This window comes from Cheilinus undulatus, linkage group 15 (assembly GCF_018320785.1).
Source record: "Cheilinus undulatus linkage group 15, ASM1832078v1, whole genome shotgun sequence".
Classification (NCBI taxonomy): Eukaryota; Metazoa; Chordata; class Actinopteri; order Labriformes; family Labridae; genus Cheilinus; species Cheilinus undulatus.
The window spans coordinates 47,040,893-47,067,697 of NC_054879.1; the positions used below are offsets into that span (position 1 = coordinate 47,040,893).

The following is a 26,805-nucleotide window of genomic DNA, read 5'->3' on the forward strand; positions in this document are numbered from 1 at the left end:
GTGAGAGTGAGCCTCCCCTAAGAAGAACTGATCCATTCGGTGGACCCCCACCAACAAAAAGGATTCAAATGTTAAAAAATGAAATAAAATAACATTTCAAACATTTATGTCTAATCTTTAAACATTTTTAACATTAATATAGTTTGGATATTTTGGTTTGCAAATGTCCTTAAACATCTGCCTTTTCCTCTTACTCAGTTATAATGCCATTAAATACCCCTTTTTCATATTTTTTGGCAATTTTACAACTTCTTTTTCCCCATTTTTTCCACTTTATCCCATTTTTGCTCTTTTAACCCTTTTGTCCATTTAAGCTACCTTTCATCATTAAATATCCCTTTTTTCCAATTTTTTGCCAGGTCTTTTTGCCACTTTTATCCCATTATTTGCCAATTTTTTGCCCATTTAAACTTCCCTTTGCCATGACATACCACTTGTTTCCTCTTTTTTTGCCCATTTTTGCCACTCTTGACTGCGTTTTTGTCCATTTAAGTCACTTTTCACTCATTTTTTGTCACTTCTCACAAATTTTTGCTACTTTTGACCATTTTTCCACCTTTTCTCCTCATTTTCAACTCTTTTTGCTGCTTTTTGGCCATTTTTGGCACCTTTAACCTATTTTTATTGCTACTTCAAGCTGTTTTTTTTTTTGGCTCTTTTTACCTCCTAGATTGTGGCTCTTCCAAAGGTATTTTCAATAATTTGGCTCTTTGGTTGAGTAACACTGCTCCATAAGTAACTATAAGTTTATCCATTTTGCTCCATGCACAGCAGATCACCTTTTGTCTGGTTTATGGCTCTGCGCCTCCCCTCAGGGGTGGCCCGCCTCACAACCACTGATTTAAAGCATCAGAACAGAGATTTGAGCCAGAAAACAGACTTTGTCTCTTCTCTGGCACAGAGCCAGGCAGATTTGCTCTGATCATGAGGTCAATGTAAGGTCAAGGGGTGGGGCTAATAGCATGAAAGCTTTCCTCCAATCAGACTGTAGCATTTTTTTAATCTGGGAGGATCATATATCTCCTGAGTGGGTGTGGCTTCAGCTCATCCAGCAGACACGCCCACACCATCCTGGAGCAGATTTTACTGCCTCATTTTTCATGATTTTGAAGTTTAATTTTATAAACATAGAGATGTTTTATGTAACCAGTGTTTGCTTGTTATTGTGTAATAATAATGTAACAGATGTAATAGGTAGTAAATAGTGTCGGCTAGAAACAGAAGAGTAAGAACGTCTGCTGGAGGGCAGGGACCAGTAAATAAAGACCAGTAAAAAGGGTATTTGAGTTATATGATGTGTATTATACAAATTAAAGGTGCAAATTGGATCCCAATATTTACAACACTGCAGGTTTACAATACAGTTCAAGAGTGTGAAAACTCAATAGTCTCTGACGAATAGTTCAATCAACACGCCAAAATCCAAAAGTCCTTTCTTCCACAAATGTGAAGCAACGTATCACAACCTAGTCCGTTATGTTTATTGTTTAGGGTGGATTGTCCGAGAGCGCATAGATGTCCGAGGAGCCTCCTACCAGACCATGGATAGTTGCACACAGAACAGGGAACGGGGTCAGCTCCAGGCCGATTTCACTAGCTCGCCATCACTTTAAACCTTTCATAGGGCACCTGGCCTGTATACACAAACAGGACCATTAAGAACCACAAAACATTTCTTTCCTATTCATGTGTGTATATAACATGGTAATAACATGAAATGCTAATAGCTAAGCTAGCATTAGCATAGCTGAAAACACCATAAAATTTACTCTTGAGTACAAAAAATGCTTATGTAATACAACCGACCACGTTAGCAATTAGCATTAGCATGCTAGTGTTAGCATGCTAGTTAGCATTAGCTTAATCAACTGTAAATAACAAAATTATACACAGAACACAAAGACAGTTTAATTAAACAACATGTTCGCATTAGCATGTAGCTTGTGGCTAATGCTAAGGTCATTGCATTCATTTGTGTTTAAACTCACCAGTTCAGTAAGCACAATGCACAAGACAAGACAAGTTCCCCCGTCACAAGATGATCTATTTTGGTTCCTGAAGAGGGGTATACAAACTCTGAGTTTCAACCAACTTAAGATGAATTGTGAATTGTTTCAAATGTTTGGAGGTACTGACCTGTAAGCTGCTGTCCCTTGACTTCTCTCCCACACAACTAAAGGAAAGTAAGTCAGGGCAGCTTAAACATTACCTCCAAGGGATGTGATTGGATAACTAAGAACATGTGAACCTGTCATGTGGTGTGCATATGGGAGGTGTAGAAAACCAGTACCGGATTAGAATGGAATGGATTGGATTTCATTACTTGAATAGGTGAAAAACTAGCACTGGCCTACAGGGAATGGATTTCAACAGGAAATGGATTTCAACAGGGAATGGATTTCAACAGGAAATGGATTTCAACAGGAAATGGATTTCAACAGGAAATGGGTTTCAACAGGGAATGGATTTCAACAGGGAATGGAATTAAACCCTGGGTTACATTTATCTGGAGGTTCATAACACAGTGAGCTGTCATACAACAAACCTAAGTACAGATTTATTTTCACTTTACAGGGTCTTTAAGTTGTTTTGGTCACATACATTCCTGTAGCTCTATTCCATTGTTTAAAATGGCTTTAATAAAAAAGGATTTTCTTGAACTGTGTTGATTCTGACCTGTTGTTTCTGTGTTTTGAGGTGTTTGAGGGATATGTCGATGATGTCAGGAACACAGATAACGCCTGGGTGGAAACGACGGTGTTAAACATTCACCTGGATAACAACACGGTGAGAAGATTGTGTATATTTTAAATGTATGTGGGGCCAGTATTTCTCATTTAAACAAAGAATCTGACCTATATTTGACATTAATGTTGTCTGATGTCCTCCTCAGGTTGTGAGCAGCCACGGTGGTCTGCAGTGGCAGGAGGTGAGCAGCAAAACCATGTTGGCCTCAAACCAAAGAGACTCTCTGCGGCAGGTCGCTGAGCTACACAACACGAAGTTCTGATGCTCGTTCTGCTGCTGTAGATGTGCCTCTCCATCCACAGGTCTTTCCTGCCTGTTCATGTGGCCTTGTTAAAGGCTGATGTGGATTATTTCTGTTGCACTGAAGGCACTTCATGAAATAGACACTTTAAAGCAGTGGTTCTTAACTGGTCTGGCTTCAGGACCCACCATCACTCCTTAATAACAAGCCACAACCCAAATCAAGGACATTTTTTTAACTTCTCAAGTTTATTTAATGTTGGTTGAGCCTGTATCAGTGGATAATATAGTAATAGCCTATTTTAACAGATTTAACAGTGCTTGATGCAAAAAATAGGAAATAAAAGAGTGCAACTACTTAGTTATATATTCAGTATGTGAGTACTCAGCTAAAGGTACACATTGTTGAGGATTTTGGCATTTCTAACACAGTACTATTAGAACTATTCAGTCACCTATTCAAGCATCAATCATGAGGCTGACATAACAGACGAACCTTTCAGTAGTAGCCATTTTCAAAGGACTCAGGTGGTGTTTTCATGCAAAAAAAAACATGAAATACAAAAAGTGCAACTAATGATGGGTATCAAAAACACCCAGAATTATGTAGCTGTAGCTGAGAATACCCACTTACTGAACATATAACAGCCAGTAATGCATTTTTTTTTTTGATATGACGAGAATAAAGTCATAATGTTACGAGAATAAAACTCGGAATATTACGAGACAAAAACTTGTAATATTACAAGACAAAAAGTTGTACTATTATGAGAAAAAAGTCGTAATATTATGGAATAAAGTTATAATATTATGAGAATAAAGTCGTAATACTATGAGAAAAAAACTCGTAATATTACGAGACAAAAAGTTGTAATATTATGAGAAAAAAGTCTTACTATTACGAGAATTAAGTCGTAATATTACAAGAAAAAATTCGTAATATTATGAGAATAAAGTTGTAATATTACAAGAAAAAAAAGTCATAATATTACGAGAAAAAAGTCATAATATTACGAGAAAAAAGTCATAATATTACGAGAAAAAAGTCGTAATATTATGAGAATAAAGTCGTAATATTACAAGAAAAAAGTCGTAATATAACGAGACAAAAAGTTGAAATATTATGAGAAAAAGTCATAATATTACAAGCAAAAAAGTCAGAATATTACGAGAATAAAGTCGTAATATTACGAGAATAAAGTAGTAATATTACAACTTACGAGAATAAAATATCACAAGAAAGACAGTCTGCCGCGGCGCCACGGATCTTCGACAGAGTGTTGTCATGATTCTGATAATAATTTGATGCTGATGTCCAAAAAGATTAAGTATTTCCTTATTTGTGAAACCGATACTAAAGTATAACTTCACAAGATGCTCAACATTGCTCATTTTAACGGAGGCGGTGCCCCAGCAGACTTTCTTTCTTTTAATTTTTTATTCTTGTATTATTACGACATTTGTTCTCGTAATATAACAAACTTTTTTCTTGTAATATTACGACTTTATTCCTGTAATATTATGACTTTTTTTTGGTAATATTACAACTTTGCTCTCGTAATATTATGACTTTATTCTCGTAATGTCAAAAAAAATTTAATTCTTTTATTTTTTTTCTCTACGTGTGGCCCTAATACTCCGTCGTAGAACTGGGAGAGGCATACCTCCAGGAATTTCTTTTTCAGTGTGCGGTCACATGACAGCTCCACCAGCTGACTCTCTTTGTTGCTTAGCAACGTGATGTTTTCCATGTTGATACCAAAGGGGTCCCGTATCCAGTCGTCATCCCTCTATTTCTCAGGAAAGTAGTCATTAAACCACTCCCCTAGTTTATTCAGATGTGCCGTGATAGTTTTCTTCCTGAGAGAAATTGGTCCTGCGAGTCGTCCTCCCAAACGTCTCACGTAAACAAGTAAAACAATGTATTTTGCATTTGTAATGCAAATTGACTGCTTGCATTAATATGAGCAGTGGTCTGCTGTCTGTCATCTGACATGTCTTAGATTCGTCTGCTTACAGTGTCATTTGACAGAGGTATAGTTTTGACTAGGGGTGTCAACGACTAAGGTTTTTCATAGTCGAATCTGATTTGTCGGATTTTGCCTTTAGTCGACTAATAGTCGAACAGCGTTTCTGCTAGACTTTTTTGTCCCCGGACCGGCAGTCCTCAAGAATTCCGTTTATGTGCCATAAATTGCCATTTAGAACAACCGCTGGACATTTGCATCCAAACACATAACAGATGTGCTCTGTTAACTGGACACTGCGTTAGAACTCTACATTTCAAATGAAAAATGAGTCTTACTGTCAGTTGTCACTTTCAGAAACGAGTGACAAAAAATATTGAATACTGAACTTTTTTATTGAATTTGAGATGTACCTGTACCTTTATTCAGTGGTTCCCAAAATGTGTGCCGAAGCCCAGCGGTGTGCCTTAAGGTAATTTGTCCAGTTGTGACATAGCCACAAAATTCTGGGGGGATAGCTAATTTTTGATTTAGGGACTTGTATGGAAAAAACCCTTGCAAGGTTAGTTAGGGAAAGCTAAGGATCTGAGTTTATTTTTCCTGTTAAATATATGTAGTCTGTTTAGCTGCATGTCTGCCTGGTCAGGTGACCTGCTGCAGCCAGGTTTGACTCAGGTGTGAAGTGGGGGAGGGGCTGAGGCAGAACAAAGGCTGAAATGTTTGTGGAGAAAAGTGCCTGGGCCTCCTGAATGAGACTGTGGATCTGCGTAAGGACTGTGGTTTTCCCAGTAAAGGATAACTCAAGTCCACTCCATTGTTATGGTGAGGCCTCCTCCGGACACGAGCACGGTCACAGCCGAACACGAGGGCCATAAATATTGGAGATCCCAGGAAAAGAACCTACAAGAGTAAGTCTGGAAGAAGAACGATCCCAGGACTGGTGAGTCAGCTGCATGTAGATTGTTTTGGGGTTTTTAGCAATGCGTTGCTTTTTTTCCTTTTTGGACTGGAGAATTCCTTTTTTTTTTTTTTTTTGCTTTGGAAGGACTATTTTTGGACATTTAGGGGGCTTCTTGATAGTCAATAGAACTGAAGCAATAAGTGGGGAAGCCAAAATAATTAAAGGACCTTGTTTTCTATTTCTGTTTTTTTGGGGAGCCTGATCTGCAGACTTAAAGGGGACTGTAGCTAAAGGAAGGAAACCCTTTCATTGATGAATTTCCAGTCATTAAATGGACGCTTGAGCTTACACCTGAGTTTTCTGTGGTATTTTCTAGAGTTATTGGCTGATTATTTGAGGTTTTAGGACTTCTTGATCACTTTCCTCCATCACTGAGTAACTGACCAGAATCAAAATTATAAGTTACAGTAGTTTTGAACTCGTGATGTATAACTAAGCTTTAGAAAAGTAAGCTGATTGTTATACAATATTATGTACTAAGACTATGCATCTAGAGATACTGTGAAACATGTTAAATTCTTGCTTGCAGATAAAGATGGTGTGTTTTTAGATCTGGCTGAAGCAATTTTAGATGTACTTTGGATAAATGAAGTTCGAAAACCACAGCCTTAATTCTTCAGGATAAAGGATTTCCCTTTGCAATGTGAATCAGGTTGTGTTCTGTAATTTATACCATATTGCAGATCATTTTATTTGCATGAACACAAACAAACCAAACAACTTTAAACGGCTCTTTCTGAACAATAAATTGTTTCAAGACAATTCTTGTCTCTGTGTTAATCTTAAAATATAGCCAGCTATATGATGCAACCCTTAATTTTATAATTTACTCAAAATATTTGTAGTCTACCTGTGTGACATTTTGAAAAGAGCTTCTCTCAAATTATTGAAATAACAGCTAAAGCAATCTTTTGAGTTAACTTGAAATAGTCAAAAAGACGTCTGCTGCTGAAGTGCTCTGTACTACATAAAGAATGATTTTCCACTCCAAATCTACGGGTTTACATAAGTTCAGTTGGCCCTCCCCTGCTTGAAAGAAAGTTCCACTCTCCTCTCAGCTGGCAGGATCAGGATCCATTAGCCACATCCAATTCCTGAGAGGGGGCGGAGTCAGGCAGCTCATTAACATTTAAAGCCACAGACACAGAAACAGCTGGTTCTGAGCAAGGCTGAAACAGAGGAGTTTTTAGACATGCAGAAATCCAATACTGGAGTGTTTTTACAGCAACAAACTTCACAGGAATGTTTTGGGGACCTCTGAGAACAATATAAACTTGTCTTAACCCTTGTGCCCTCCTTGGGCATTTTTGGCCATTTTTCTCAAGTTTTTTTTTTTTTTTTTTTTTTAAATTGTGATCATTTTGTTAATTTTACAGCATGTGGAATTAAATTTTACAGGAACTTTTCTTTTAGTTAAATTTTTGAAATCCAACATGTTTTGCTCTTAAATGTCATTCAGACTCTCTCAATGAATTTTGTACCCTCTGGACACCTTCGAGGCAAAAATGTACACGTACAAAAAACTGCTATTAAATCAGCATACATCAATATTTTTTTCTACTTATTTTTTTTTCCATAAATCTTTTTAACAACTTCAGACCTGCTCAAAACTACCAAAAATTCAATAATTTTCAAGATTTAACCCTTTAAATGCCAGTTTGATTATTTGAAATACTTTATTTTTTACTACAAAAAACACAACACGTGAATTATTTTCCATAAAATTAATAGTAGAAAGAAGGGGCTTTGGTGCTGATGAGAGTCTTGGATGGGTCAAAGATCAGCAACAAAATTGATTTGATTGCCCTTGTATTTTTATAATATTTCATAATATAACAGGCAAAAATAGAAGAATTTGGTGCATGGTCCTACAATGGGTAAATGGTTGACTCTGTGGAATACGGTAAAAATGTCAAATTTCACTAGATTTCTTCACATTGGAATGCTGACATTAAAGAATTCATGATTTTATACTGCAATGACGGTGAGATTTAAAAAACCTGGTTTTAATGGAAGTCAATGGGGGCATTTTAGCCTCGAAGATGTCAGGACTGTATTTCTGACATTACGTAAAAAATATTAATGCAATCAAATCAATTTTGTTGCTAATCTTTGACCCATCCAAGACTCTTATCACCCGCGAAGCCCAATCTTTCTACTATTTATTATATGGAAAATAATTAACTTTTTACATTTTTTGCAGTTAAAGAATGAAATATTTCAAATAATCAAACTGGCATAAATGGTTAAAATTCTGAGAACTATTGAATTTTTTTGTAGTTTTGAGCAGGTCTGACGTTGTTAAAGAGAGATATATGAAAAAAGAAGTTGAAAAAAATATATCTATATATGGTGATTTAAAGGCGTTTTTTTTGTACATGTACATTTTTGCCTCAAAGATGTCCAGAGTGTGCCCGAATGTTAAAGCTGGCACTACAGAAAAAATACAAATGCAATCAGATCAATTTTGTTGCTAATCTTTGACCCATCCAAGACCCCAATCGGCACCAAAGCCCCTTCTTTCTACTACTAATTTTATGGAAAATAATTCATTTTTTCTGTTTTTTAGTAAAAAATAAAATATTTCAAATAATCAAACTGGCATTTAAAGGGTTAAAATCTTGAAAATTATTCAATGTTTGTTGGATTTGAGCAGGTCTGAAGTTGTTAAAGAGATTTAAGGAAAAAAAAGTAGAAAAAAATATTGATGTATGCTGATTTAATGGCAATATTTCTGTATGTACATTTTTGCCTCGAAGCTTAAAGAGGGGAGTAAATTTGAGGAGGGCACAAGGGATAAAAGGGTAAAATATGTGACCTTTACGGTGAAAATCAACAGTTTTGTCCCATTAAAGACAGACCACAGTGAGTTGGGTACAGTACATCAGCATTTATTCCATGCAGTTGTTTGCTCTGATTTTATTCTCCCAGACACCCGTTGCACTGTACACTGGATAATACAGGAAACTGACAGGATTGGTTGATCGTAATGCCATTCAACAGGAAAGGGAGTTGGAGATGAGAGTAACAAAGAAAACAGATGTTTGGTACATGGGACGAGGCAACATGATGTCAACAGTTAGAGACATTTTCACAGAAATTCAGATGTAAGTAATTGGTATTGTGATTAAAAATGAGAGGAAGGGATCTCTGCAGAAGCACAGAAATCGGCATCACATGACAACACGTCTAACAATATATCATTGACCCTGCTGAGACAGCCCAGTTACTGGCTTTGGGTTGTAAAAGAAGACGTTCCTTACAGCCGATGTCAGGTTAACTTGAATCAATACTTTCTCCTCTATGAAGATCAAAATGATGAATGGTCCCAAAGAAAATGCTTTTTGTTCTACCATAAAAATACTGTCTTCTTTCCAATTCATTGTGCTTCCATACATAATACTTTTCAGGAGAAATCACAGGTCATGACATTTCTAAAGCTGCCTGAAATTAAAAAGAACACAACACCATAGTGGTCATTCATAATAAATTAACTCAAATAATCATGTAGGCCAGCTACAAAGAAAAAAAGAATCAAAATTAAATTACAATCATACTTCACATGAGAGACAAAAGCTACCAGCTTGATCGGATTACCCAGTCGTTACTATACACTAGGTTATTTCACACCAACGTAAACAGAAGAAGGTTTAGAGAGAACTCCAGGAAAGGCAGCAGCTGCTTTCAGTACCACGTTAAAGCCTTTCCACAGCTTTCAGGCAAAAGGTTTTTTATCCACCAGTATTTTCTAGATGGGAGTTAAACACTGATGTGATTCAAATATTTCCTGCTCATTTTCAACCAGTCGGCTGGTCTTCAGCGACAGAAAACTCGAGGGCTTCTGCCCGAGCCGTGCGACACGTTAAAGAGAAAGAGGACAAACAACAGGTTACATCACATTTACAGATGATTATATACAGGAGTAACTAACACTGAGATGAGGTTGTTGAAAGCCCAGAGCAGCTTAATTGCTCCGTGGCCTCGTCTCTGGCTTTGATTCCTGACTTAGAAACTCAGCCGTCTGCATACACTTGAGCTGACATCTTGACATCATTATCGTTAAATTCAACCCTGGCTGACTGTTATTTCAAACGCACGGTCATTAATTAAAGCGGGGGGGGGGGCAAGCACTCTCACAGGGCAAAAAAAAAAAAGGCTCTCTTAGGTGCAGTATCCCAGTTCAGAGACGACAAGACAAAACGTGATATTGGCAGGATTCTTGGATTTGGATGCTCATGGGGAAAAGGAAACAAAAAATGGTAATAGAGCTGGGACCAGTGGTTCTCAACCTTGGGGTCAGGACCCCCTTGTGGGTTGCAAGACACTAAGAGGGGGTCTCCAGATTCCCTAAAAATATAAAGAAATTTTTTTAAATTCCACTTTTGCCACTTTACACCAACTTTGCCAAGTTTTAACCAGTTTTCATAATTTTTTTCCACAAATTTTAACACGTAATTTTGCCATTTTTAATGCTTTCCACCACTTTTTTCTGCCTGTTTTTGCCACTTCTAAACCTATTCTTGCCACATAAGCCTAATATTACCTCTGTTGACCCATTATTGCAACTTTTAAACCCATTTTACCACTTTTTAATGCCCATTTTTTCCCATTTTAACCACATTTCACCATCTGATATGCCCATTTTTGCCAGTTTGACCAATTTCTGCCAATATCTGCCTATTTTTTCTTTCTCAGTTAGCACTATTTTGCCAGTTTATATCGATTTTTCTTCCCATTTCACCAGATTTCCACCTATTTTTGCCAATTTAAAGCCTTTTCAGCCACTTTTTAATTCCCTTTTACCACTATTTATGCCCATTTTTTGCCCCTGTTACCTATTTTTGCCTTTTTTGCTGTTATTTTTTTGCCATTCTTATATAATTTTTGCCACTTCTAACCCATTTTGGCTACTTTTAAGATTCAATTTCACAAACTTTTCCACCACTTCTGCCATTATTAACCAATTTTTTTCAAATTTTACCCACTTTAATTCTTTTTTTAACAAAATAGATTTACATTTTTAAGAAGGCTTTATACTACACAAATGATTTAAAAAAGAGATTTGTTTCATTGATAAGAGTGGTTATTTTTTCAGTTTAAATATAAAATATGGATATCACAGCTTAACTTTGCAATAGACCATGCTTTTGTTGACCTCCATGGGTTCCCAGTTTGGCTGGGCCCCAAAAAGCTCTCCCATTTTGTCTCTATATGACTGTTCTTTAATGTTCATGTCTGTGTTCAGCCACCTTCAGGTCCAGTGGGGGTCCCCCGTATCTGGCACCTTTATTTTGGGGGTTGAGGGCTGAAAAGGTTGAGAACCTCTGGTTTATATAACATGTGGAAAAACCATTGGGGATGTCGCCATCTAGTGGCTGCTTATATATTGCTCCTGCTCTGAATCAACATAAACCTGAGCACTGTGAGGTTCAAAAAAGATGGGACAGAAAAATAAGTCTTTTTACACTTTATCCAGCAGTCACTGTTGTGTCTAGCCTGCTAGACGCCCCAATCCACTTTATTGCTGTTTACAGCACACACGGACTATTATTGGATGCTGTATAAATTACCCTGCTAGAAAATGGTACATGGGAGATGCTGCACCTAGTAGTTAGCAGAAATGAGATACTGCACCTGGATTGCAACTAAAACACTCTACACATTTGTATTACAGCGATAAAGGGTTGAACATCAAGGCTACCTTTAATAATCCTGCCACTCAAAGATTCCTGCACACAATTGGTCCAGTCCAGTTTCTCACAGTCCTCAAACTATCCTGAGATGAGACTTGAAACTGTAATGTCTAATGGAGAGGAATGGGGTTCATTTTCACACACTCACACACACATTTATAACCCCCTTAACTTCTCTAGGTCATGACATCTGATTGATGATGACGATGACGTTGGCGTGTCTCCGAGTAGGATGACAGAGGAAGAGACCTTCTTTTAGGTTCTCTTCGCCTCTGTTGCTCTGCCAGCTTGTCCGCTTCATGCAGTCTTCCAGCAGCTTTTTTCTTTTTGTATTTTTTTGCATTTTGAAAGCTGCACGAGCATGCCAGGACAGTTCAGCATGGATCCTTGATGACTGGACACTGTTTCTAGGGAGGGAGGGAGGCAGGTTTTTCATGCTGGTGTTTGCACTGTTTTTCATGAGCTCCTTTCCCCCACTCAGCAGAGCGGGGATGAGATGGAAGCTGGGGAGGCGGGGGGCTGAGGCTCTTCAGAGCGAGTTTCTCCGTCAGGCGGAGATGTTGATCTTTGATTCTAAGAGCAAACAGAGCCACAGAAAGGCTGCACTGATGCTCCTACACCAACAATTACAGGGATGCCACTCCACTCTTCAGGGTGTCACATCAGACACGTTTCCTTTTTCTCATCATCTAGATCTTTCTCCAGTCTCAGTCTCTCCCCAAAGCACAGTTAGCCCAGTTTGAGAAATGTCTTTCAAAAGTCTTTTCTCTGTTTGGATCAGAGACTATACAGAAGTCCTGAATTTTCCTTCAAAACTCAGACAAAAATAAATTATGAGCACTATCTACTGTACATATCATTCAAAAGGGAATCCCTGCCATGGGTTGCCTGGATGCTGTGCTAGAGATGGGGCAGACTGGGTTTAATGAAGGGGAAGGGGCTCTGAGAGATTGCATGGGGCTTTGCTATAGGGAGCTGTGTTTACAATGTGGTCCTTTTATTGCTGTGTTGTCGGGACAGGATGGGCCTCCAGGCAAGAACAGAAGTGAGCCCCGGGAGGTTTTTTTTTTTTTTTTTTTTTTTAATTCACCAAGAGGAAGGAGCCCCAACTTTGTTGTTTCTGATGGTGGCGTCTGAGCATTCTGCTTCTGACGAATCGCAGTCTGAGTCCCCAAACTGTAGAGGATTCTGGGAAGAAAGTAAGAGGACAAAAATATTAGCACAACAGAAAGACAGGGAGACTGAGTCACAAACCTCAGTTCATTACTAAAATGTGGAGTTTTTGGGACATGATAACAAACTAATACAGATTTTTTGCTCAATAGTTTATAAAGATAAATACGTTTTTGTGTCTTCTTTGTGAAAATAGGTTGAGAATAACTGTAAGCCATACATTTTAAGTATGCATCAACTTTAATGAGGGGTTAGTTATGATTAAATGTGTAAAACACTTGTTCGGACTTTATCTGAGACTGTTGAAGTCAGAGTCCTTTTTCATGCTAAGATATCAGATTAAGTAAATATCCAAAAGTCTTTAGAATAAGTGAAAGGCAAAATGCTTTGATTGATTTTGGACTCCTACAGGCTAGGAGGATGGAAGCCCTTTCTGCAGGAAAAATTGATATACTTTTGATAAATGTATGAACGAAGAAGACAGACTCACAGAACCAGAGGAGGGATAAGTGATTGAAGATTTTAGGAAACCTTTTTTTTTTTTTTGGAAATTTTTATTTTTTTAGATTTATATTTGGGCTTTTCGTGCCTTTATTTGATAGAGAAGGACAGTGGATAGAGTCAGAAATGAGAGAGAGGGTGGGGAGAAACATGAGGTAAGGTCCACAGGCTGGATTCGAGATAAAAGTTAAAATGAAGAGATAAAAAGTCAAAATTATAAAATACAATGTCAAAATTCTTAGAAAAAAGTCAAAATTATAAGAAAAAAGTCAAATAAAGAGCTGAAACTCAAAATTGTAGGATAAAAAGTCGAAATAAAGAGATAAAACTTGAAATTATAATAAAAAAGTCAAAATTAACAGATAAAACTCAAAGTTATAAGGTAAAAAGTTTAAATTCTGAGATAAAAAAGTCTAAATTATGAGATGACTTTAAGTCTTAGGATTCCTGTTGTTTTTCTTCTTGAGATTGCCCTAACTTTCACATTAGTTTTTTTAGGTGCACATAAGGGCTTCCATAACTGTGTCTAAATTTAACTTTGTAAATGTTAAATGAAAAAAATGATAGGCTTCCATTGAATGTGAAGTAAAGGTCTAAAATGACTTTAGTGATTAAGATGTGTACTTTGAATTAAAATAATAAAAGTGAATAAAACATCATCAAAACAGATTTTGAGTGTTCAAAATAGTCCCTGGCGAGGACCCCTGACCCAAACAGCAAGGTGCAAGTCCTTAAAAAAAAAAAGTCCCTGATATCAAGCAAATCATCATTAGGTAGAAGCCTACAGACAAACTGGAGGGTTAGGGTGAAGGATCTGTGGTAAAAGAACAGATAATGCACCAATACTGAGCATATATTTTTCATTCTTATGAGTTACTCCTGGCCTAAAGACATGCAAAATATTGCAATGGTGAGTTTGAGTTGTGATGTTCTTAGAACACCTTGGGTATTTATAACGTCTGTGTATGTCCTGTAGTTCTCTGGCACTGACACCTGAGAGGAGATGCTGTTCACTACCTATGAATCCTAAACAGGACGTCCTAAACAGGACAGGCCCTCATCTTAGCCTCTGCCTTAGGCCTTCGAACTACTTAACACCCCCTGTATCTACATCTTTATAGCTAAACAGGACAGGCCCTGATCTCCGCCTCTGTCTTAGCCCTCACACTACATAACCCCCCCCCCCCCCGCATCCTCGGTACTGACCTCATAGCTGTGTTCGTCCGAGCACAGTTTCCCCAGTGAGATCTGAGTCTTCACCCTGCGGACGGCGCACTCCTTGTCAGAGAGGCCGTCTGACTGCGTGGAGATGTCGATGGGGATGTCCGGCGTGTGCGACAGCAGCTCGTCCAGGTGCTCCTCCTGACTGGCGCTCAGCCTCTCCAGGGGTCCACTGTGAGAGTGGTCGCTGGTGTTTCCCTCCTCGCCGTCAGACACCGACAGATTCTCTGAGCTGAAGGTGGAGTAGGACTGGAAGCTGCTCATACAACGATGAGGTCTGTGGGTAGGAGGAGGACACATTTAGTGCAGTCATTTCCTGAAAGGCTCATTAGAAGAGTTTAATTGTGGTCTGGAGTTTTTCTCCTGTTGTACAGCGTGATGTAACAGTATGAGATAAAGGTGTTTTACCTCTGTCTCCTTGGAAACTCCACCTCACTATCAACCTCCCCCTCCTCCTCTTCAGATGACTCATCGCCACCCTGAAAGAGACACAATCACAGCTGTTAGTACAGCACTTTCACAGTTTTCTCAAACAAACCGTCTCTCCTGTGAAGCTGCCAGCTGTGCTCACCTTCCTGAGAGGTCTGAGGACGCGGGGCAGTGCAGTGGGGAGGGTTTGTGTATGCTGGGACTCATCTTGTGCCTGCGGCTCAGTTTTTTGTGTGGCCTCTCCGTCTGAGGCAGGGTCTTTGCCAGGAGCCCCTAAAGAGGACTGTGTGCTCTCCTGGGTGTTGAGCAGTGAGTAATGAGGTAACTCTGGGTGGTTTGATACAGGAGGGGTCTCCTGACAGTGAAGGCATCCAGGGAAGGGGTGAGCCTGGCAGCAGGGGCACAAAGTACCAGCACCAGCACCTGGAACAGGGTTGGAGCTGGTTGATGAAGTCCTCTGCCGTGTGTCTGCGTCCACCGCAGTGGATATGAGGTCGGGGCTGGATTCGGAAACTCGGCGCTGCAGGTGATCCGTCTGAGGGCTACGGAGGGCTGCGGCCGGGCCGAAGTAGCGCAGATTGTTGGCACAGTTGACGACGGCCTCCTCGCGGCCCTTCAGGGGGAGGAGGGGTCCCTCAGGTAGCGGGTGGTGGTGGTGATGGTGAAACTGCTGCTCCTGAAGAGACTGGGTGTCCTCGGGTGCTCCGGGTAAAGGTTTCAGCACACCTGGGAACTCGCTGTGGCTTCCTTTGCTGTTGGCGCGGCGGTGGCGAGGCTTGCTTCTGTATCGGGCTTTGCCAGGAGGCGTGGAGACCTTCGGGCTGGCTGATAATGGCGAGGGAGAGGGGAGAGGGTCGACACTGGGTATGCCGTCAGAGCGAAGCAGGTCTGGCCTAAAAAACATGCATTAGGCACCATTAGCAGAATGGAATGATTCTGTGAGGAACTCTTTTCAGAACAAAGCTCATCTAGTTTAAGCTGCAAATGTTAACGGACGTTTAGCATTTTAAAAATCATGCTACATTTCTGACCTTTTAGCAGGTGGCATCCCCGGTTTGTGGGAAATGCTTCCCTTCTTTTTAATGAGTTTCTCCACAGCATTGGGCCTCACGATCGGTCGGACCAGGTGGCGCTTGTAGGTCCCAGGATATTTCTTCTCTACTGCTTGCTCCCTCCTGAGATAAAAAGTCAAAATTATAAGATAAAAGAACTGAACATACACTTTTTTCATTTTTATGAGTTACACCTGGCCTAAAGACATGCAAAATATTGCAATGGTGAGTTTGAGTTGTGATGTTCTTAGAACTGATGAAGTGACGTTGGGTATTTATAACATCCTGTAGGGATGCCAGATTAATAATAGTTAATAACCCACATTAAGTCTGACATCCACGTCAGGATATCTTACAGAGAACACAAACAGGATGCAGAGGAGGAACGCAATCATAAGTGGTGAAAACTTCAGTCGAGATATTAGCAACTGATCAAGGGAGGAAAATTAAATAACAGACTATTTTTGCTTTTCATTATCTGCAGAAAAAAGTTCATTTCTTAGTCACTCAGCATATTTAATATACCAGGGACACTGAGGCAGAAATGAAAAGAAACACTTTAACAAAAGCTCAAAATGCTCTATTATTCTCATAAATACAAACTAAACCAAACAGTGACTGTTTTCTTTTGTTCTTTTCTCTCTGAATCAGCAGTCAGCTGTCAAACTGTGCTATTTCAACATTTTCAAACATTTATGTTCCAGGGAAATCTATGAGAGGGAGAAGGCAGTGATTTACTAACAGCACAAAAAGCCTTAAAGCAAGAGCACACTCATAGCTGCTGTGAGAAAACGTTGACATACTTCATTAGCTCCTTCTCTCGGACCTCCAGCTGCAGCATGATGGCGCTGAGCTCCATGTAGAGGTTGTTTGCTCTCTCCAGTTTTCTCTCATAGTGCTCCCGGATGTCCAGAGCATGCCTGAACAAATATAGGAAATACAGAAGAAAGCAAACTCAAAAACATTTTACCTCTAATTCCAAAACTACATCATTTAAACCTTTAAAAAAAACCTATGGGATCACCAACAATCCCATTTGCATATCTATTTTTAACCGCAGGTAAAATTGTAACCAAATGAGAGAGAGCAAAAATTCTTTTTCCATATAAAATCAGAGGAGTAACACTAACATATCACACAGTCAATGTGTTCCAGAGTTCTGTTTCCTTCTAGAAAAATCCTTCCTTCTTTTGCAGAAATGTAGTATAAAGTACACATATCAAAAACAATATAATATGCTATAATCCAGGCTATAATTGTGTAGTTTTCTTGCAGGTCACAAGTCGCACTTATTTACAGTAGTGAAATCAAATTTCTAAGTGTGACAGATACATTTAAACATACATGTGTTTGCAGAAGACCATGCTGAAACAATAATAATTATTTTTTTAAAAAGATGCTGCCTTTTCGCAAATTGAGCACAATTTTATTTTATTTTCGTTTTTGACACTGTTTATAAATATGAGTGTATTTCAAAAATGAAGTTATGAACATACTTTGTGGTTTGAAATGATCTTCTGCAACTTTTTTACCATCACAATTTTGAGGGATACAGCCATGACATCTCTGTATTTAGGAAAATATGTTAAAAAAAATAAAATAATTTAAAAAAAAAAGCTTTTCATTTTCTTATGTTTTTTTGCACTTTAGAGCAATTTAATTTGTTACTATTTATCTTATCTATACTATTACTATTTACTTATCACATACATATCATTAACATTTGGGTTCTAAGGGTTGTATTGATGTATAGCTAATACAAATACTTTAAAAAATGGCACTACAGCATGTAAAAATGTAAAGATAAGCAGTGGGGGTTAAATAATCAAAATGTCAAGTATCTACTTTTTAAGTCATTCAGAGCCTTCAGGGCACACAAAAACATTGGAAACAATACAAAAAGTTTGAGAACATTCATAAATGCTCTAATTCTTGGCAAAAAAAAAAATTAAATCCTTGTATCTATTTAAAAGCCACGCACAAGTCTGGATTTATTTTAAATATGTGAAAATGAGATGTTTATCTAGATTAGTCAGGTGAATGAGGCCTAAAGTTAGCGTTCAAAGGGATTTATGACTAGAAATAAGAAGGACTGATGTCTGAACATTTGCAGGTGTAGCTATTTGTTGTTTTAGTGCTTCTCCTTATTATCACATTAATGAAGTTCGAAGAATAGCAGATAAGTGCTGGTCTAGACCGGTCGTGAAGAAAAATCCTGAGTCCGAGACCAGTCTCAAGACCAAGACAGTTCTCCAGTACTACCACACTACAACACACAATATATAATTTACTTTACTGAGACCAAAAAGTTATTTTTACACAGTTTTTTAAGGCAGTTGGGGTGTGATTTTTTTAAGCAAGGTTTCTAACAGTGTGTACGAACGGTAGAACTCGCTCATTTGGAGATAATTTGGCTCTCGTTTTCAAATAAACTGGGGCAGGATAACAAAGTTTGACATTTGCTTTTTCAGTGTATTGAAAATGCAAGCTAGTCAAATGTCTGAAGGACATTCATAGCAATGTTGGAGAAAGTCCTGGGGCACAGATCGAGTGTTTCAGTAAACAGGCGACCCATCCCTGTTTCTGACTCTACCCACTGTCCTCCGCTCTAAAATAAAGGAAGCAAAACCTTAAAAATATGTTTCTAAAAGGTCCTTCTGTGAGAGACTTTTCCCCATTTTGATTTATTTTTTTGCATTTTCTTTATTATGTGTTTGTTCTTCTAAATTAAAAATTTTACTACTGCTTCCAAAGTAAAGAGACTTGAACAAAGAGGTCATTTTGAATCATAGAGAATTGTGGATTGGCTGAAATCATGCCATCAACAGAAAAGAGGATCATTTCTTGTTTGTTTTACTAAAACTCTTTCACTCGTTTCTTACATACCTAAGCTCGTCCCGCCGGCGTCGGATGAGTTCTTCGTCCAGCCTGTGGATACACGTGCCTTCACTTTTGATCTTCTCAAAATGTTTCTTCACCTCCTCCCTCCATTCTGACTGTAATTTAAAGGAAAAGTTCAGTGACTGCATGTGTCTAACCTCAGTGCATAAGGAACTTATGACCATGTTCAAAGTAAGAAAAAGTTTTGTAGCTTCAGTGCAGACCTGAGACTTGAAGTACGTCTCCTGAGGAGTTCCCAGGACGTCAGCAGAGGCGATGTCGAGGTGTAGGAGGATCTGGCGAAATGAAGGCCTGTTCCTGGGTTTGCCTTGCCTGAAGAGGAGATGTGATAAATGTGAGAATTAGCTCGTAGGAAACACGTTTACCTGCTTTTACCTGGGAGTGTACGTTGGTATTAACCTTTGTGTAAATTAAGTTTTGAAGAGGGTTGCTCTTTCCACACTCACCATGTTTGCTTCATGAGGATTTTGAAACCATCTGGGCAGGTGGAGGGAACAGGAAGGTGGAGACTGTTACTGCCGACACCCCAAATAATGGCCGAGGAGTCCACATCTTTGTAGGGAATCTCTCCAGTCAGAAGCTCCCATAGCACGACGCCAAACGACCTAAAACACACAAATGAAGCACGCCAGATCAAAACACAACAACATCAAGCTTCCACTCTCTTCATTTCTTTGCATTCAGTATAACCGTTTCTAAAAGAATAATGCACATGTACTCACCATATATCTACTTTTTCAGACACAGGCTCATTTCGTATCACTTCTGGCGCCATCCAGGCCACCGTACCCGCAAATGACATCTTTGTACTTTTGTCGCTGAGCTCTTTGGACGTCCCAAAGTCAGAGATTTTCACAGTGTCGTTGTGGGTGACCAGCACACTAAAACACACCAAACAAACAGACTGATAAGACCGTCTCTTTCTAAAAACTCTGTTAACCCTTCCATATCAGGGCTGAGCAGAGTCAGACTGGTTTTAATTAAGGACAATGACCCGGGTTAAACCATTCATGCTGCGTTTTTTACAAGTGACATTCTGGAGGGTTTTTTATATCCTGAAAGACTGAGCTTGAACAGAAGCACATTTCCGCATCTGAATCACTCCATTAGCTAAATGAGACTGACCTTTCCAGCACATTCAGCCTGCTATCGTTCTGCTGACTAATACAGTGTTCAGCACTGCTGCAGCATGATAATATTGATTAGAGGAACAGGCCTACAGTGTGCACAGGAGCAGACAGGATGAGCAGCATGAGACAGGCATCTGCGTCTTAGTCGTACATTGAAGGGACCAGCTTTTTATTAATTCTGAGAATGGCATTTAAGGTTAATGTCAGACCCGCCACGGCTGAAAGGAGGACTTGTTTCTGTCGCTGTGGGCTAACAAGGCCACTAAGCGGTTTTCGTGAGATTTAGAGATCAGCTGCAGAATAAGTGTGACAACACAAGAAAACAAACTGTTCTCTTTTGGAGATCAGGAGGAAATATCAACTTTACTTCTTATTTTATCATACGTATTTCAGAGTTACCAATCCTCCAGCTCAGCTTCACAAAGTTTAAAATCCTAATTTAATGAGGCCTCCAAAGATGATTCTCTTAAGCACAGAGATTAAACTTACTTGGGAGACTTGAGGTCTCTGTGGATGATCTTGTGCAGGTGTAGGTAGTTCATGCCGCTGGCGATGCCTGAGGCCCAGTCCACCAGTAGCCGGGGGGTCACCTTCCTCCCCGCCCTCAGCACCTCGTACAGCTGGCCCTGAGCGCAGTACTCCATGATGATGCAGTAACAAGGTGCCTGTGTGCACACACCCCTATGACGGATATAACACAGGAAAATATTTTTAGACCTCAAGGTGGAAACATGACAAACAAACCTGTCCAACAAATCTGAAGACTTACTTAAAGCTGATGATGTTTGGATGTTTGAGTTTACGCAGGTGCTTTATGTCAGTCTCCTTCTGCTCCCGCACCTTCTTGATGGCCACCTCCTCAGAGCGAAATTTGCCCAAGAAGACAGCTCCCTGTGCACCGCTGCCGAGCCACTGCAGCTCCGAGATCTCCTCAAATGGGACCTCCCACATGTCTGGAAGCAAATACGTCACCTTTGCTTAGACCAGGGGTGTCAAACTCAATCACAGAAGGGGCCGGATTCTGAATTAAGGTCTAACCTGGGGGCCTAACAGGGTCCACTTTTAACCAAACTGTCAGCCTCATTTTCACCAGTAATAAATTATAGGGAAAAATTAGCGCTGATGATAAATGATTTTGAGATTTAAAAAGTCAAAATGATAAGTTAAAAAGCTCAAAATCTGAGATAAAAAGTCAAACTTATGTGTTCAAAAGGTCAAAACACACAAAAAAGATGTTAAATAATTCTTTTTAAAGGCAAATCTATATAAAAAAAAGTCACAATCATGTTTTAAGCAAAAATATAACTTAAAATTTAAAATGGTGCACCTAAAATTTAAAAAATATGAGAAAAAAGTCAAATAAAACATTGAAAAGGTCAAAATATGAGATAAAAAAGCCAAAAAAAAAATTAATTTACGAAGTCGAAATATGACATCGAAGTCAACATTTAAAAATTGAAAAAGCCAAAATTATTAGATAAAGTCAAAATTACAAGTTGAAAAGGTTAAAATATGAGATAAGTCAAAATAATATATGTAGTTGTAAATTGTACAATGAATATGGCATATTTGATAGGGCGTTTCTTTTGAAATCTTACATCAGATTACCTTGTTACTGCGCCAGATATATTGTCAGGTCTCCAACTACCACTCTAAGGAGGAATGAGTCTGTGGCAACAGGGGGTTTCTTAATTATTTCAATTTAAAGTTGGGCAGTTGCTCAATGACAAGTTCAAAATATTAAATAAAAGTCCAAATAATCAATTGAAGTTATAATTGTGCAACACAAAATGGAAAATGTGAAATGAAAACACAAATTAATTTTTTTCCCCACATTTCTTTTTGTCTAATTATTTTTACTCTTTATTTTTTCACATTTTTGTGACCTAAGGGTATTTGATATCATCAAGGTTAAGTTTACATTTTTATACTGGAGGAAATCTGCAGACCTCATATTTCAGTTATAATAAGAATATGATATGATCTTACAGGCTGGGTGTAACTGTACCAAGGGCCAGATTTGGCCCCCGAGCCTTGAGTTTGACACCCTTGATTTAAATGGAAGCAACACAGAAAAACTCCATTAAAGCTCAGGAGTAAGGCTGAATGATTTGGAAAGTATTCTAATTGTGTTTTTTTCCCCCAGTATTGCAAATGCGATTATTTCTTAAATTCCTTAAACCGTGTTCTTTACCAACAAACACAAGCAATAAATTATTTTATAGTATAACCAACACAACATTAGATAAAACTAGAGCTGAATTTTTGACAAATATCTAATTGTGACAATTTTGACTCTTATTGCAAATCGGATAGGAATTGATGCATTAAAGGAAGTTATGATTTTTATGTCATTCTCATATTTAATAAGAAAAACGTACAAAAAAGTATGATTTTTGTAGACTATTCTAAAAAAATGCCTGTGGATGACTGCATGCTCTGTAATGCATAACATCTCTGCTGCAAAAAAAAGTTTTAAACTTTAATTTTGACACAAATTTCAGATTAAAGTAACATTGCACCTTCTGCGATTTGAAAATTGCAGCAGGCCATATTGCAATTTCATCTGATTTTTGATTAAATGCCCAGCCCTAGTCAGGAGGTTATTCTGGTGTTCAAGATGCTTTTTTATGAAATAGAAGCACAAAGAAAATAAGAAAAACAGAAGTGTGTATAAGATACACATACAACTGTCACATTTCTATCTAAGAGAGATGGCAATAAAATCTGAATTATAATCATATGGGTTTGATTCCCAGTGGACACGGCCTTTCTGTGTGAGTTTGCATCTTCCTTCTGCAGTTCAAAGGCTCATTAGGTAACCACTGAATCTAAATTGCCCGTAGGTGTGAGTGTAAGATTGACTACTTCTTTGTCTTTACATGTCAGCCCTGTGATTGGCTGGTGACCCATCCAGGGCGTATTCCGCCTCTCGCCGGGATCGTCTCCAGCCCCCAGCACCCCTGAATATGATAAGCCTCATACATAATGGATGGATAAGCAGCTGGTACAAATTTTATCCAGTAAGCACTGCTGGGTTATTGAACAGCATTCTGCACTGTGGTAATAGGGCTGTTAGCATGGGTGCATTGTGATTAAAGAAGGTCCATTATTAGAGCAGAACTTTATTTTTCAGTCATGATTATTTGCTGAAATTATTTTCCCTTTCAGCACACTTCGGTAAAGAAACTGCAACATCTCCCTGCAGTCAAATATTCCTGATTTTACACACTGTAGCTTTAAAATACTCAGACAGCTCTTTTCTAAAAAAGACTGGTATTTGTGTAAGATGCTGCTTGTAAAAAGTCAATTAAGAGAAGATGGTTTAAACCCGAGCCCTGAAATCTCAAGAAATAGATGGAAACAGTAACTGGAATATACAAAATGGAAAAGATAACTTTTCAATATGACTTAACCCTGGACTCTTTTCTAATTTTAACCATAAAAGACCCAGAAAATATCCTGTGTGCACGTGCTTTTGCCCATTTTTCCACAATACTTCCAACTTTTAATATATGGCAGTTATTTACATGTTACTGCATGTTGGGACTTCCGGTTTGTAGATGAGACTGTAGACAGCTAAAACGAGGAGCTCCCGGCTGAATAAGTTTAAAAAATGGAGAAAACCCTTATAATCATAACTCGATGATGGAAAAATAATTAACATGGACAAAACACATTTTACTGCATGTTAAGAGTGTTTTAACAGTTTAAAATTAAAAAACACAAAAAATGGGGGAACTTTAGGCTAGAATCTTAGTGAGAAAAGGGGAAATTACAGTAATAACCACATGCTGGCTGTGAAGCACAGTTTCTCAGCTTTCAGAAACTGTTTGAATTTTTCCGATAACACATACAATCATGCAATTATGGTCATGCAAAGTGTGCTTCAACAGCACGTCGTCGGCAACGCACTAGGATTTAAAGGGTTAAAGGAGCTGATTTTGCTAAGAAGTGGTGACTCACTTTGCTGCAGAAGACAGGAGCGCTATCTTTGACTTTGGACTTTTATGGACTCGTAAAGGACTGTATGATTATTTTTCATCTCAAGCATGCCCCTCTGTCTGTTCTTTTTATCTTTATGTGCATTGGTGTTTCACCTATGGCTTTATAAATAAAAACAAAACAAAATCAAGAGTATAAAAAAAAATCAGAAAACTCAGCTTAAGTCAAGCTAAAGTCATTGGACAAGTCAAAAGTAAACTGTACCTAACAATCCATAACAACTTCCTTTTTTTAAGTACTTCAATCCACCAGTATCATTCCTATTACAGTAAATTCTACCAATCACCTTATATCGCTCTATGCAGATGATGTTCTTATTTTTATTAGCAGGCTTTCACAGTCATTTACCCGTACCCTAGAGTTATATGCAGATTTCAATATCATGTCAGGATACAAAATAAACTGGCAAAAATCTGCTTTGCTACCACTAAACCACACCACTGATGGTTTGAACTGTTTCAATATTACAATTTTCAATCAATTTAAATATGTCGGGGTAAATATGTTTCCAAGTTCAGACGTCAGTGTCAGTAAAAATTACACTACAGTTTTTAATAAGATCAAAAGTGATTTGGACAAGTGGATATCAAAACCGCAGAATCTCATAAAAATGATGATATCACCTCAAATTAACTTTATAGCCTCTATGCTGCCTTTGAATCCACAGAAAGGGTATTTGGACAAACTGCACAGTTTAACTTTAGTTTTATCTGGAATAACAGAAGACCAAGAACAAAACTGGCTCCTCTTCAGAAAGAGTAGCTGGAGGATGGGAGTCCCTCACTGTCTTGTACAGCACTTTGTTCAGCTGTTGCTGCTTTTAAATGTGCTTTATAAATAAATTTGATAGAATAAATAAATTTGATGTCAAGGAGTAGTACAGAAAAACACGTAATACTGAAGATTTTGATGTTTTTAGTTATACAGAGCAAAAAAAGAAATCTTCCTCCTTGTGCATGGTTACCATAAATGTCTCTGAGGTATAAATAGTGAGTCGTATGCTTGTAATGTGGTTTTAATCTAACATGGAGTAGAAGCTATGCAGCTGAAATCTCTTTCTCTGTATTTGAATGTTAGCTTGCCAAGCCTCTTTCTGTCTAACCTCGACTCATATCCTGTAGCCTCTCTGTGCAGCCCTGCAGCAAGGTGATTCTACCTTAACCACGACCTCAATTCAAGCTGACAGCGGTACACTTTCTCCCACAGCAGCAATATTGTGAAGCTAAGGATGGCTATAATAAAAGTAATAGATGATATCAGGAGAACTGAGACTAACCTTGCTGTTGTAGCTTGTACTCTGTTGAGTACGTCTTTCCGATGATGTTCCAGACGGGCCGCAGACAGCCAAACAGCCCCTCTAAGAACCCGCCCGAGCCGGGACCCGCTCTGTGGAAGTGCAGCTTGATGTCATCGGGGTGGTGGGGGTGGTTCTGCCTCCCATCTCCATTGTGGTCCATGGGACAGTCCCCCTCTCCCATCTGCTCCTCCATCCCACTCCCACACCCGCCGTGCTCACAGGAAGCTGGCGACACGGCCTCCTCGTGGTCCTGCTCCTGCAGCTGGAGCACGCTGTTGTCAAAGTGCCCGCCCTCGCTCCGCGTCGAGTCCACACTCAACGCTATGTTCGGGGGACTTACACCGCCCAGCATCGAGTCATCGTCCTGCCCCGGCGTCTGCACCAGGGGAACGGGCAGGTGCGTGGGCGGGGCCAAATCTGTGATAATCTGAGGAGGTAGGTTGGATGGAGGTGCCTGAGGAGGCTGAGGTTGGGAGTTGGGCGAGTTTGATTTCTTCATCGCGTCCCCGACCACGGTGAGTTTGAGCTCCTCCTTCAGCTTGCCCACCAGCAGACTGGGGCAGGAAGTCCACGAGAGAACCTCGGGGGAGCTGCCCATGGTGTCGTGCATGTGCATGGGCCGCCCAGTGGTGGAGAGTCGGGCGTGTCCTAACACACGGGTTTGTCTGGATGATGAAATTCACCTGAAGGATGTGGAGACGAGAAACACTGGTTAGCTTAGATTAGGGGCCAGAAAATAAATGTGGCATAAAGTATGTAATAGTTTTTCACAGCATGCTTATTATGGCTTGTGTCTTTGATTTATTATCATTTATACTAAACTGTGCTCAGAAAGACGACACAATCCTCATTTCCGCTCATACATGTGGGATTTAAAGAGCTCACATTATAGATGTTTATTTTTTACTATGGAGTGAATTATAGAGTCAGAAATCCTTGAAAATTAGTGTAAGAGGCTGCTATTGTATCAACACTCAGGAAACCTAATGCAATTCTGGGAAATTTCAGGGAAACAGTTGTGCTAAACCAGTAACACGTGAGGCTTTACAGTGTTCTATGGTAGTAGAAACAGTATAGCAGGGATTAAAAGTCCTGCTGAGTATTAGAACGGCTGAGAGTCAAACATCTGGCACACACCGCCATTCTCACTTCTTAACCAGCAGGGCTGGACTTAACCACCTAAACACAACAGCCAATGTGGTGTTACACAAGACGCTACTGGACGTGGGTCATGGAGGGGACGCAACGTCGATAAAATCTACATTCATCAACATGCTGTCACTAGGATTTAATGTTTCATTATTATGCAAACTATTATTTGATTTTAAGGAGTTTTGGCCTTTATTAGACAGGACAGCTGAATAGAGACCAAAAATATCAGGGAAAAGAGCGAGGGAGGATGAGCTCCAAACAGCATCAGGATCAAGAGTCTGACCAGCATTGTAAAACCGAAAAGAGGTCAACTTCATCAACGGACTGGTTTAATG

At 39.1% G+C, this 26,805-nt stretch overlaps 2 protein-coding genes and 1 long non-coding RNA gene across 10 annotated transcripts in view; 1 reads left to right on the forward strand and 2 right to left on the reverse strand.

Annotated features, from left to right (window-relative positions):
* The window catches only part of LOC121522462 (transient receptor potential cation channel subfamily M member 2-like), a 59,363-nt gene extending 55,520 nt beyond the window's left edge, over positions 1 to 3,843 (forward strand). For all 5 annotated transcript variants that reach the window (XM_041806885.1, XM_041806888.1, XM_041806889.1 and 2 more), the window contains 2 exons: positions 2,698 to 2,787; positions 2,894 to 3,843. In XM_041806885.1, coding sequence (XP_041662819.1) covers positions 2,698 to 2,787; positions 2,894 to 3,010 — 207 coding nt within the window. In that variant the 3' untranslated portion in view covers positions 3,011 to 3,843. The remainder of the gene's footprint in view (positions 1 to 2,697; positions 2,788 to 2,893) is intronic.
* On the reverse strand, positions 688 to 2,683 carry LOC121522463. Its single transcript, XR_005992981.1, has 3 exons — positions 2,137 to 2,683; positions 1,989 to 2,055; positions 688 to 1,634 (listed from the first exon to the last, which is right to left on the reverse strand). It is a non-coding gene; the product is annotated as an uncharacterized LOC121522463 (long non-coding RNA).
* Positions 3,844 to 11,004: 7,161 nt separating the features above from the next.
* si:ch211-45c16.2 (mitogen-activated protein kinase kinase kinase 13) overlaps positions 11,005 to 26,805 on the reverse strand; it is a 54,513-nt gene continuing 38,712 nt past the window's right edge. For all 4 annotated transcript variants that reach the window (XM_041807441.1, XM_041807444.1, XM_041807442.1 and 1 more), the window contains 13 exons: positions 25,298 to 26,001; positions 20,786 to 20,969; positions 20,506 to 20,697; positions 19,609 to 19,767; positions 19,333 to 19,491; positions 19,090 to 19,198; positions 18,872 to 18,981; positions 16,789 to 16,905; positions 15,965 to 16,108; positions 15,076 to 15,826; positions 14,913 to 14,983; positions 14,490 to 14,781; positions 11,005 to 12,797 (listed from right to left, as the gene is read on the reverse strand). In XM_041807441.1, coding sequence (XP_041663375.1) covers positions 12,696 to 12,797; positions 14,490 to 14,781; positions 14,913 to 14,983; positions 15,076 to 15,826; positions 15,965 to 16,108; positions 16,789 to 16,905; positions 18,872 to 18,981; positions 19,090 to 19,198; positions 19,333 to 19,491; positions 19,609 to 19,767; positions 20,506 to 20,697; positions 20,786 to 20,969; positions 25,298 to 25,934 — 3,027 coding nt within the window. In that variant the 5' untranslated portion in view covers positions 25,935 to 26,001 and the 3' untranslated portion in view covers positions 11,005 to 12,695. The remainder of the gene's footprint in view (positions 12,798 to 14,489; positions 14,782 to 14,912; positions 14,984 to 15,075; positions 15,827 to 15,964; positions 16,109 to 16,788; positions 16,906 to 18,871; positions 18,982 to 19,089; positions 19,199 to 19,332; positions 19,492 to 19,608; positions 19,768 to 20,505; positions 20,698 to 20,785; positions 20,970 to 25,297; positions 26,002 to 26,805) is intronic.